The sequence below is a fragment of the Dendrobates tinctorius genome, unplaced genomic scaffold, assembly GCF_039654945.1.
Source record: "Dendrobates tinctorius isolate UK_male_01 unplaced genomic scaffold, ASM3965494v1 ptg000156l, whole genome shotgun sequence".
In the NCBI taxonomy this organism is placed as follows: domain Eukaryota; kingdom Metazoa; phylum Chordata; class Amphibia; order Anura; family Dendrobatidae; genus Dendrobates; species Dendrobates tinctorius.
The window spans coordinates 16,890,154-16,902,399 of NW_027361823.1; the positions used below are offsets into that span (position 1 = coordinate 16,890,154).

The window sequence follows — 12,246 nt, forward strand, 5'->3', positions numbered from 1 at the left end:
CCTAGTCTGTACAGTCTATGATTGTGGTGCAAAAGTCTTTGGAGATCCATGATTTGTTCATCTTGATGTAAGTTAGGCGGTCTACACTTTCAGGGGACAGCTGGCTGTACTTATCTGTCAGGACACCACCAGCAGCGCTGAAGACACATTATGAGAGAATGCTGGCTGCCGGGCACGATAAAACCTCCAAGGCATGTGAGGTGAACTCAGGCCACTCAACCATGTTGGAAGACAAAAATGTGAAAGGGTCCAAACCCTCCCTGATGGTATTGATATTCAGTTCTAGATACTCCTGCACCATCCTCTCCATTCATTCACCACATGTAAGATTTGGACTTTGTTGTGCTGGTGCATGGGTTGGTCTAGAAAAAGGGTAAAAGGACTCACAGAAATTGCTTGTTCCACTTACACCACTGCTGCTGCTAATGTTTTGGCATTGACAAATTGACATGCCAGAGGTTGGAAGTAGAGAGCTGCAATGCGAATTGTGTGCTTCACTGCTCTCTTGGGAAAAGCTCTCTTAAGGTTGTGCAAAAGCGTGTTTCGATACTTTAGCATTCATGGGTTTCTTTCCAGGGTGGGAATCATCTAGCAAAATTTGGCTTTATAACATGGATCTAACAGAGTGGCAACCAGTAGTTAGCAGTATTCCTAATAATAACTATACAGGGATCATGTTGCAGATAGTGCAGTAAGAAGGCACTCATATGTCAGGCTCTACCATGAGGTCGAAACGCAAACTATGTTGGTGGCTGGGTAACAATGAGGCTCCTTTCCTCCGTCCCCTCCTGCCAACTATGAACAACAGAGAGGGTTGTCCTCTCCATCTGACAGTTGCTCGCCCATTACCTCTTCCTCCTCCATTTGTTCCTTGGATCTTGCACCTTCGATAACAGTTTGTCTGTTATCACCAGCCCCCCTTTGATCACAGTAAACCAACCTCCCTTGGCATCCGCCTGTGTGACAACAGTCTTGAACTTAGAGACAATTTTGTCCCTTCTGCGTCCTCCTCTGCTTCCTCCTCAGTAAACATGATATGTGCCTCATCCTTACTGTGTTGGCCCAGGCTATATGACTTGCCATATTGCGTCAGGGCTTGTTGCTGCTGCTACAGTCGCTGCAAAATGTTCAGAGTGGAATTCCACTGTGTCGGCATATCCCATAACTGGCATGGACAAAGCCCTCCGTATCGATGAAAGTCGATAACCAGAGGGGTATGAACGGCAAAAATGAGCACACATCTTACGTGCTTTAGGCTGGGGTCAGACTTGTGAGAGCTATGCGAGAAACTCGCGCAAGTCTCTCACATCAATAAACGGCACTGCCGCCGACACTCGGGAGCAGAGTGTGCGGCTGCATGTATTTCTATGCAGTCACAGACTCCGGGTCCGAGTGCTGGTGGCTGTGCCAGGTATTGATGCGAGAGACTCATGCGAGTTTCTCACATAGCTCTCGCAAGTCTGACCTGGTCCTATGGAGAAGCTCACCCAGGCCAGAATAGGGGGGGAAAAATGCTGTACCACTAGGTTGAGGACATGAGCCATGCAAGGCACGTGTGTAAGATTGCCTTGCCATAGGGCAGCCACCAGGTTCGCATCGCTATTGGACACGGCCTTCCCTGGATGCAGGTTCAGCAGAGACAGACATTCATCAAACTCACCCTGGAGAGCTGTCCACAACTATTCATCTGTATGACTGCAATCTCCAAGGTATATCAATTTTAATACTGCCTAATTGCGGTGAGCCCTGGCTGTGCAGTACAGAGGTGATGGGGATTCGCTCTGCACTGTTGAAACGCGTGTCTCGTTAAGGCAGAGGTTGAGTGCGCAGGTGGAGGACCTACTGGAGATGGAGACAAACAGTGGAGGAAGTGTTAAATGTAGAGGTTTGTCCTGCAAGCCTTGGGGATTCCAAGACTTCTGGAGCAGTGCCTGTCCCCACAGCCACCAGTCACCCAGTACCCAGTCAGCGAGATGTAATGCCCTTGGTCATGCTTACTCATTCAAGTTTCTCTGGTGAAATGCATCCTGGCAAACAGAAACTTATTCAAGTAACGGGTGATGTTGTCTGCGACATGCTGGTGTAGTGCAGGCACAGCTTTCTTCGAAAAGTAATGGCGACTGGGCAGTTGATACTGGGGGACTGCAATGGCCATCAGCTTTCAAAACCATCTGTATCTACCAAGCAGAGAGGCAGCATTTCCGTGGCTAACAGATTGAAGATGGTAGAGTTCACCTCTTAACTTTGTCATGCGTTGGAGGAAACAAACTTTTACATGACCACAACTGCGGAACTGTGGACTGGCTGCAATGGTGAGAGAGGGCGGAGTATGGGGAACCTGACAAACTGATGTACCGTGAGAGAGGTGCAGGTGGACTGAGGAAATTGTGGTGTGCTCGCTCTCTGAGATCGGTCAAAAACACCAGGCATGTCCAAATTCATTACAGCTAATAGTGGGCTCTCAGTCAACGTGACTGGAGTGGGTAAAGAACCAAAGATTTTGCGGTTGAAGACCTGCTTCTCAATAATTGGCATGGTTTTAGAGGAGGGGGAAGAAGCAGCAGATGCGATTGATGGGTAGGCTGATGATTGTTCAGGTCCTCTGGTCCGCATTTTTGCACTGTGGGATTCCCACAGTAATGCATCTTGATTGTGCATGTGAAGGTTCATACATGTAGTAGTCAAATTATTGCATTTTTACGTCGACTCAATCTTTTTTTGCAAATTTGGCAGATTACGTGAGCTTTGCAATGTAAAAAAAAGGCCCAGGCTAGGTAACCCTTGCAACTCCTGCGAGCTGCAGACCTACGTACTCTGCTGGTCACAGGCACAGTTGTGGCTGAGGATGCATTGCTCGTCATGGCTGCATCACTACGTGTACGGTGCAATGTTACCTCCTCGTCTTCCTCCTCAGATGACCTTCTCAGCTGTGTGCCTGTATGTTCACGCCAACTGGGATCTAACACTTAATCATCATCATCATCCTCTGTGTTATCACATTCCTTGCCATTGGAGTCACTCTTTTCCTCTTCTTGCCCTGACAGCACAGTACAGTCTGCATGAGCCTCAGATATTTGCGTCTCATCAGCATCACCTCTCCACCAGGGGTTAACGTCTGATGACAAGGGTCAAGATGCTGTTTGGACCCTACTTCGTCCTGCCCTGGATTCAAGCTAAAAAAAATGTGGACATCAGTGCAGATTTCGAGTACATGCTCTTTCTGGGCATCATTGACAAGGAGTACTGCTGTGCATCTGCTAAAGAAAGGTAGTGGAGTGGACTGTCCAGCAACAGACGTTGTCAGTTGTCTTTGCATTGGACGTGATGTTGCTTCACTAGTGCTTTTACAAACATTACCAACTACCCCACATACACTTTAAACACCAAGCCAAATTCCCCTTCCACCACGGCCTCCCTTTTTCCCAGTCATGTTGCAAAGATAGTGTGGTAGGAGCACAGTATTAGCAACAACAAAGAGATATTAAACTCTGCACCACCTTTGCAAACAGCTGAATTTCGGCGACAGTAAATTCCAAGTTGAAATATGATGTGGTGTATCATGTTAATCACAGAAAAAAGAATTGTTTGAGTGTGGAAAGGCCTGTATGACAAAGAAGATATGCTACAAACAATTGGAAAGTCAGGTCTCATGCTGTATGACACAAGGAACACAAGAATTTTTTTGTGGCCTCTCTATCAGGCCTCTATAACACACTAGATGCTACAAACTATTTGAAAGTCAGGTCCCCTACTGTATGACACAAGGAACAGAATAATTTTTTGTGGTCTCTGGATCAGGCCTCTACAGCTTAATTTCAACTCAACAAAATGACAAAGTGTGATGGGGCGGGATGTCTTACTTTATGCGACTGAAAAATTATATATTTTTTTAATGTGCCTTAGGTCTGCAGACAGGTTTATATCACCGCCACAAAATGACAAAGTGTGATATAGCAGGCTGTTTCTCATTTAGCAACATTATTATTATTTTTTATTATTATTATTTATTTTTATAGCACCATTGATTCCATGATGCTGCACATGAGAAGGGGTTACATACAAATTACAGATATCACTTACAGAAAGCAAACTAACAAGCACAGACTGATATAGAGGGGAGAGAGGACCCTGCCCTTTTGGGCTTACATTCTGCAGTTCTACATTCTATATTTTTTTAATGTGCCTTAGGTCTGTAGACAGTTTCATATCACTACACCACTAAATGACAAGTTGGGATACAGCAGACAGTTTCACATTTAGCTAGTGAAAAAATATTTAGAATGCTATACTCATGCATGGAGCTCAATGGAAGCAGTGCACAACACACTTGTAGGACATGTGTCCTGCTGGCTTTGTCTGTGGACCTCAGTAATGGCCGAAAAAAAGTGCTGGAAGGTAAATTTAACAGCCATATTGGAAACTAGCTAGCTACACTATCTGACTAATATAAAACCACCTAGCTAACTAGCTAAAATCTGGGATACAACCGTCTTTTCACATTTTCTAGTGAAAAAATATTAATTACATTACTATACTCATGCATGGTGCACATTAAAATCAGTGCACAACACATTTGTAGGACATGTGTCCTGCTGGATTTGTCTGTGGACCTCAGTAATGGCCAAAAAATACTGAAAGGTAAATTTAACAGCCATATTGGACGCTAGCTAGCTACACTATCTAACTGATATACAATCGCCTAACTAACTAGCTAAAATCTTGCTGCTTACAGTGCCAGTGTCAGGAGCAGCCTCTTTGCGCTGTTACAGTGTCAAAATGTCACTAAAACAAGATGTCCACTATTTATATTGTGACAGGGTCACTGGTGTTGTACATGAGGGGAAATATGTCACAAACATTACTTTTCTGTGTGATGTGAAAGTCATAAATGCTTTCACCAGCATGATATGTGCTGAGAGCAATCTAGTTGCTATATGGACATGGCTTTCATGATGGTTAGGTCAGAGATGGGCGGGATGCATACCCATCATATCTCTACCTCCAGCGTGTGGCTGGAGGGGGTTAAATATCCAGCCATTTTTTTTCTCTGGCTGTGTTGTGTGGAGAAAGGAAGTCTCCATACTGAAGCTCATGTGAGAGCTGCCATAGGTGTTGTTCCAGAAGTCCTGGACAGGACTGTGTATGAACTTTTTACTTTCTTTTTGAGCCAGACAGGCTGTTTTCTGTTATCATTTTGGGTTCTGGGTATATGATGCAGTAAACCACCCAGAGTCTTACAACAAATGTGGTCCGGTGTCTACCTCGAGGAGCAGCTAAGCATGTCAACCCCTCACAATATGGACAGGGACATGTGATTTTAGCAGCCAATGACATAAGCCGTTCAGGACATTGTGGGTGTTTCCTGCACCCTGATTGGCTAGTTACAATGTGCACACATAAAGTTAGGGGGAAAAATGACTGTTTACAAGAATGCTGCACCTCTGAGCTTTGCAAACCCCCTTCCCTCATCAAACATGTGCCAAATGTTCATGATACACCACCATTATCATTCCTAAAGTCCTGAAAATGCGCAAATATTTTCCCGCACTCTTGCTGAATGTTTCCAATTTTTTCAGATTTTATAAAATTTTGCTTCAGTTTCGGATCACAAATCCGAATGTGTCATATGTGTGCCAAATGTATGCTTTGCGATCATTTTCCTAACAAATTCGCTCATCACTAATCATCACCACTATCATCGGTGTCATCCTCCTCTACTGCATGTCGTACTCCTAGTATTTATTCTCATCAGGGAAGCAAATGTATTCTCCCAGTCATTCACTGTTTCACCAAGTAAACTCACATCTTAACAAATTGATGATGGTTCAGTCAGTACCTTACCAGCTTGTGGATTCTGCTACCTTTTGTAAAATTATGGAATTCACTCAGTTTTGATGTTACAAAACAAGCCTGGATGGTCAAATCTTGGCAAAGTTCCAGAATTGGCACATCTAATGGAAACAGCATTTCTGGTGCAGCTAGGGACTGGGGAGGGCCAAATATCCATGGACGTTCCCAGCCTTAAAATACCAGCCCCCAGCTTTCTGCTTTACTAAATAATTAAATAATAACTTAAAAAAAATTGTAGGGGCACCTCTATTTTTGATAGCCAGCAGAGATAAAGATTTAAGGTGCTGCGACCCCACATCTTTTTTTCATTTATTAATTTATTTATTTTCTTTTCATGCTGCACTGGCCAGTCACAACTATGCCAACACTTGTCATGGCTGTGATTGTGCCGAAAGTGCCCAAATCGGAAAAGCTTGTGGAAGGCTGCACTTCAGCCTTTCAACAAGCTTTGTTCGGACTGTTGAAACGGAACTTCTGTGAGATGTCCATGTTCCGAGTCCATGCACAGACACTAGATGTCTGGTATGGACCCCAGACTTTACCGTTCGGGGTTCGCCCATCACTATCTACTAGGTAGCATATGTGCAGAAGCATGGAGGAAATTGAACAGCAGTACTGAGCAGTACTCATTCTTCATCATTCTCCCATGACATTAAAAGGCAATTGTAATCTGGTCTACCAGTGTGCTAGCAGTGTGTCTAGTAGAATAATTCTCTGATAGGATTTATTTCTATGTCTCACATTTTAGTGTATTTGCATAGGGCTCAGGAATACTGGTAGTAAAAATTCTATTTTTAGAGATGAATTGTACTGAGCCAAAGTGAACTCAACTTATCCAGTAATTGAGCACCCAGTAAGTTTCCAAATAGAGATAATCAACTATGACAGACAACACGTTAACTCCATATAATCAGTAAACCTATAATTTTGGACACTCTGCTTTATAATCTAAAAAAAATAGGTTCAAAAAGCATAAATAATAATGGATACATTCAGTAAGTGTATTATGATATTAACTCTTACCTCATTGACTGTGGTGGAGTAGCTGCTCTGCATAAATTGTGGTGAATTATCATTCCGGTCCCTTACGACTACTCGCACAACATGGGTAATGATGCTTCCAACTTTTAAATTTGTACACTGAATTTTGACACCAAAGGTATTGATGGACATTGGAGGCTACAAAGAAGAAGAATATAAAGTTGATTACTTAAAAAAAACAATTAAAGTGTGAGTTTTCGTCTCAATATTTTGACCATAGCCAAATCTCATATACAAAATGTAAAAATGAGGGCAGCTGTACAATGATCAGTTTGACTAGTAAGTCAAAAAAGTTATTTTGCTGAAGCAGTGCGACAAGGAACCTTTAATGGCCTCTGATGGGGCATGTCAAGATTTGTGCACAGTTCAACACAGAGAAAAAAAACATCTGTATGCTCCTTTTAATGAAGTGTATTTCATTTATATAGTGTGACTATTAGAGATGAGTGAACATGAACGTAAAAGTTTAGGGTTCATGCCGGACAGTTAGTGTTCAGTACTAAACACAGAGCATGGATTTCTCCAGGAAGTCCATTGCAGAGAGAGACAGATTTTTTTCAGCAAAGTTCGGGTCCCAACTGTTTTCAATGGTGTTCAGGTTCTAGTTCAAGTTCAGGTACTGTTCTGATACCCGTTCCAAACTTTGTAATAAAGTTCAGATCGAGTACCAGAACCCAAACTTCCCGTGTGTCCACTCATACCTAGTGACCATTATGTTACAACAGTATGAGAAAAAAAATGACTTGTAAAAAAACTTCTAATTTTAGCAGTGAATATATGGATAATAAAACACTTTTATGAAAACACATGATAGTTGATTAAGATAAAGTTTTATTTTCTTCACATTTGAAACCATTTTCTAAGTTGAGCAACTGCAACACTCGTCAAAGCTCCATGAATCAAATAATTGTGAGCTAAATAGTTTCAGTGTTGTCATGTAGACTTATTGTAAATCTGTCAGTGAGCCTTCTAGAAAGAAAATTAGTGACAGATTTGGGAATATGTATGCCCACCTCAGGGCCGACTCTTCAAATCAAAAGCTGAATGTCATAAATGAAAAGACCCTTTTTTCCAGTAACTAATAAAAAATAGTTATGATCAGCTAAAAAATATATAGTTAAACTTTCATATTGAACTAATACACTAAAACTTTAATGCTTTTGGTTTTTCCAGCAAGGACAGGAGATTACCCTTTGATCAGAAATGTAGACCTATAAAGACAGACTGCATACTGTATAATGGCTATTCAGTGTTCTGGTATGGAGGATTAGCTGTACTGGGTGAGCCATTTATATGGATACAGCTAAATAAAATGGGAATGGTTGGTGATATCAACTTCCTGTTTGTGGCACATTAGTATATGGGGGGTTTAAACTTTTAAATGTGGGTGGTGACCATGGCAGCCATTTTGAAGTCGGCCATTTTGGATCCAACTTTATTTTTTCCAATGGGAAGAGAGTCATGTGACACATCAAACTTATTGAGAATTTCACAAGAAAAACAATGATGTGCTTAGTTTTAATGTTACTTTATATTTCATGAGTTATTTACAAGTTTATGACCACTTATAAAATGTGTTCAAAGTGGTGCCCATTGTGTTGGATTGTCAATGCAACACTCTTCTCCCACTCTTTACACACTCACCCACAACAGTCCCTGAAGAAGCCCACGTGAAATGCGTGTCGGAGTGCAGTGTGTGGTGTTCCTGAAAGCAATGGGTGAGCAATAACCTGGGGGTTATGACCTATGGAGTAATAGCAGGGGATTATCTAGAGATTTACACCTCACTGGGGGGATTACTATGCCTACGCTAATTAGTACCTATGGGGCCTCTTGAATACAATTGCACTTGCTATGCATATGGTAACTTTGTTTGCTGTCAGTGACCCTGCACTTATGTTGCACCTTAAGGGGCATTTACACATGGTGAAATCGCTAGCGATATCGCTAAAGCGTCACCGATTTTGTGACGCAGCAGCGATATTGCTAGCGATATCACTATGTGTGATACTTTCCTCTGACTGGCTCCCCCGCTGTCTGTCGCTGATCGCGCGAGATCGTGCAGCTCCATTTCTCGTCGGATGCTTCCTGCTGGGCTTCCTGCTGGCTCATGGGCGGGAGGACATCAGGATCGCCACATCTGAAAGGTAAGTAACGACCACTGCTGCGTCACTACGTCGCTGTGAGATCTGTCTGTGTGGCAGCTCACTAGCGACCATTAAGCGATGCACCAGCGATCCTGACCGGGTCGTATCGTTGTTGGGATAGCTGGTGCATCGCTAAATGTAAAGGAGCCTTTAGTCTCTCTCTGTGATACCCTGTCTCATTGATGGTTGTGTAGTGACGGTGGTGGGGTGCCGAGCTGGGGGGTGATAGGGGGTGGTCCCACTTCTTACCGCGCAGAGATGATAACAGAGACACGATGAGGCAGATTCTGGGTGCAACAGGTCCAAGTTTATTGCTCACCGTCCGACTGACGGTCCTCGCGGTACACCGCGATATCTCTCTCTCTGCCCTCCGTGTCCAGGGCCGCTTCAACACCGTACGTTACACTAGGGACGTATTTATACGTACCGTCCCATCTCACACTGTGACAATCCTGACAGCTCGGTTACTGTGGCCGCCTTAGGCCCGTACACCATCAGCACTTTACTGGTCAGTTTCGTCGTTACACATACGGTGTCTTCCACCCAGAGCCTCGTCTCTGCTGCGGTCCTTTCCTGTCAGGACCACCCCCCTGACGTTTCCTCTCCTCAGTCCCCTTGGTCGGATTCTCCTCAGGGCACACAGACTGGCGTAGTCCTCCTGTCACCTGGGCTCCCCCTGGGGACTGGAACCTTCTGGAACCCTCCCTCAGTATTTATAACTCTCCCGGTTCCTTGAAACTGTCACTCTAACTGTCACCACGCCCCCCATGACCAACGGTTTCTAAAGCCCTAAGCTGCTGTAAAGTCCTTTGCTCACACTCCTCCCTGCCATCTAATGGTCATCCCAAGGTACTGCACATCCACTACACTTTCCTAGTTGTTTCCCCACTGTAATCACTGACTCCTACCTACACTGTGCAAACCTATCTTTCTTCACTCTGACTAGTCCGTCCGTCCGTCAGGTCACCTTCCCTACACTCCCCCTTCCTTTGTCCATTGTCGTTCTCGACAATCGTCATCCCTGCCTTCGTCGTTCTGAATCTACACCTACATTCTGTTGTCGGACCAGAAGTTGAGCCAAACCCACTATCTGCGGGGGCCGAACCATACTGGGAGCACTATGCTCTGAGCAGCCTACTGCTACTCACCAGCGCGCACGCCACATGACAACGTCTTTCAAATTGGGCAAGGTACACCCGTATTCTCTCTACGGCGTGTATCTTTCCCCTACTCTCCCCTACTGTTACCTTTCACTATCCGGTACGCCATGATTGAGGCCAATCACCTACCAGGTCATTGCCGGCACCCGCCTTTCCTTCTTCAGGGGTGTCTGTGGTGTTGGGGACCTGACCTAGGACGGCTGTCTTTCTCACGTCTTCCAACTAATTTTCCTTCTTTCAATTACATGTCATGGTCGGCGTCCCGGTCTCCCAGACCTCCTCAACTCTTAGATCCCTACCGGATCTCACACTTTCCTTTGGTCCCGCAGACCTTCCCTTACCCGGACCTGTTGCATTTACTTTGGCATATTATACATTAAACAACTTTATAATAGCACAAGTACCCATTTTTATAATTTATTTTTTTTTCTTGCTTTTAAAACCAAAATATAACATAACATTGCATGTCTCCTTTCCTCCTCCCTTCCTTGGACATGGACACTCCCTCTCTTCTAAGTATCCCGCGCTCTGTCAGTCTAAAAAGTAAACACAATCTATCCTGTAAGAGGAACATAGAAAAACAGACATAAAAATCACAGATAAACATTTCTTTTTTTTTTAAAAGCTGACCGCGAACTGTCCTTTTGACCTGCACAACAGTGCAACGAACTCCTGACAGTTCAATCCTCCTTTCGGTGGTCAGTAGTATGGGACCTCACAACCGTGGAGCTCCCAGGATGCAAGAAGTGTCCCTTTCTGCAAGATAGTATAAACGAGCCGTCCCGGGGGTCGTGCAGCCGCCATGCCAGCCTCTCCCCTCTCATGGAGCAGGTTCCAGACTTCCTGCCCCCTGGCCCTCTTCTTCTCTATAACTCCTGCGACCCAAACAGAGGGTCCGGCATGAGCCCTGGAGTCCGGTGGGCGGGACTTAACCGAGGAAGGACGTGGATCAGAGGCGGCCGATGATTTTTGCGGCTCAACAGCCGCTGGGGCCAGGTGGCAAATGGGGACAACCGGGTCCTTGGAGGCTGGAATCACAAGGCCCACTAAGTCGGCCGCAGTCGACTTCAGCAGCGGCATAACCGCGGCCTCAGGACAGGCCGCATCCACTACTTCCAATGGAGCCGGAGTAACGGCCGGTTCCAACGACGCAGCTGCTATCAGCAGGGGGAACGCAGCAGCGTCTTCTTTGGATGACTTCCGCACTGGCGGCTCCAGGCGGGGTACCTCAGGGACTTGAGCAGGGGCCTCGCACAACTCTGCATACACCACTGGGCCCGATGTACCCAGGCCTTCCGGTGCGCAGGGGGCAGCGTGCTGCGGCGGAATGATGAGGGCCGCTGGCGGAGGCACTGGTGGTTCCGGGGGTACTCTCACCTTCCCCGGCACTGCGGCCTCCATCACATCAATACGTGGCTTCACCCGCAGCCTCCGTCCCTCGCTCCACTGTCCCGCGGGTCTTTCCCCCAAACTCGGGGGCTCCGCTGAGAAGTCCTCTGCTGGTATTGGTGGCGGCCGTTCTCGCTGACTCCGCTCAGACTCCGCTCCCCAGCTCAGCATCCCGCTGCTCTCCCGTGGCTCTGAGGGCGACTTCTGGCACAGCTCCATCCCCTGCCGCCACTGCCACTCTAGGCGGCCGATGCCCCGACACCTGCAGAGTCTCATACCGTCTGTTGGGCAGCACTCGAATGGCATCAGACAGCCGCAGCCAAGTTTTTCTTCTGTGCCACTCCCTCTGTGAGGTGAGGTGTCGGCAGGCCTCTCCACCCTCCTGTCAGGGTCCAATATATGGAAGCGTCGATCTCCAGGCACATACTGCTTCCTTTTGGGATACGTTGGAGGGGGTCCCAGTCCATTCAACATGACTGCAAACACCCGGACCTCTCCTCTGCGCTGAAGCAACACCGCCATACTGCACAGTACCTGGTACCGCCCCGGATCCTCTGCTGGCCACACAGATCCGCCACAGCGCTTCCCATTTGTATTCCACAGGTAGGTCATTTGTAATCCACAGGTAATTGTAATCTAAAGAGTAGTCCAAGTCCTTT

The 12,246-nt window shown here is 45.8% G+C and overlaps 1 protein-coding gene across 2 annotated transcripts in view; it reads right to left on the bottom strand.

Moving 5' to 3' along the window:
• The window catches only part of PCDH15 (protocadherin related 15), a 2,659,104-nt gene that overhangs the window by 1,881,674 nt on the left and 765,184 nt on the right, over positions 1-12,246 (bottom strand). For both annotated transcript variants that reach the window (XM_073548247.1, XM_073548246.1), the window contains exon 6: positions 6,874-7,029. In XM_073548247.1, coding sequence (XP_073404348.1) covers positions 6,874-7,029 — 156 coding nt within the window. The remainder of the gene's footprint in view (positions 1-6,873; positions 7,030-12,246) is intronic.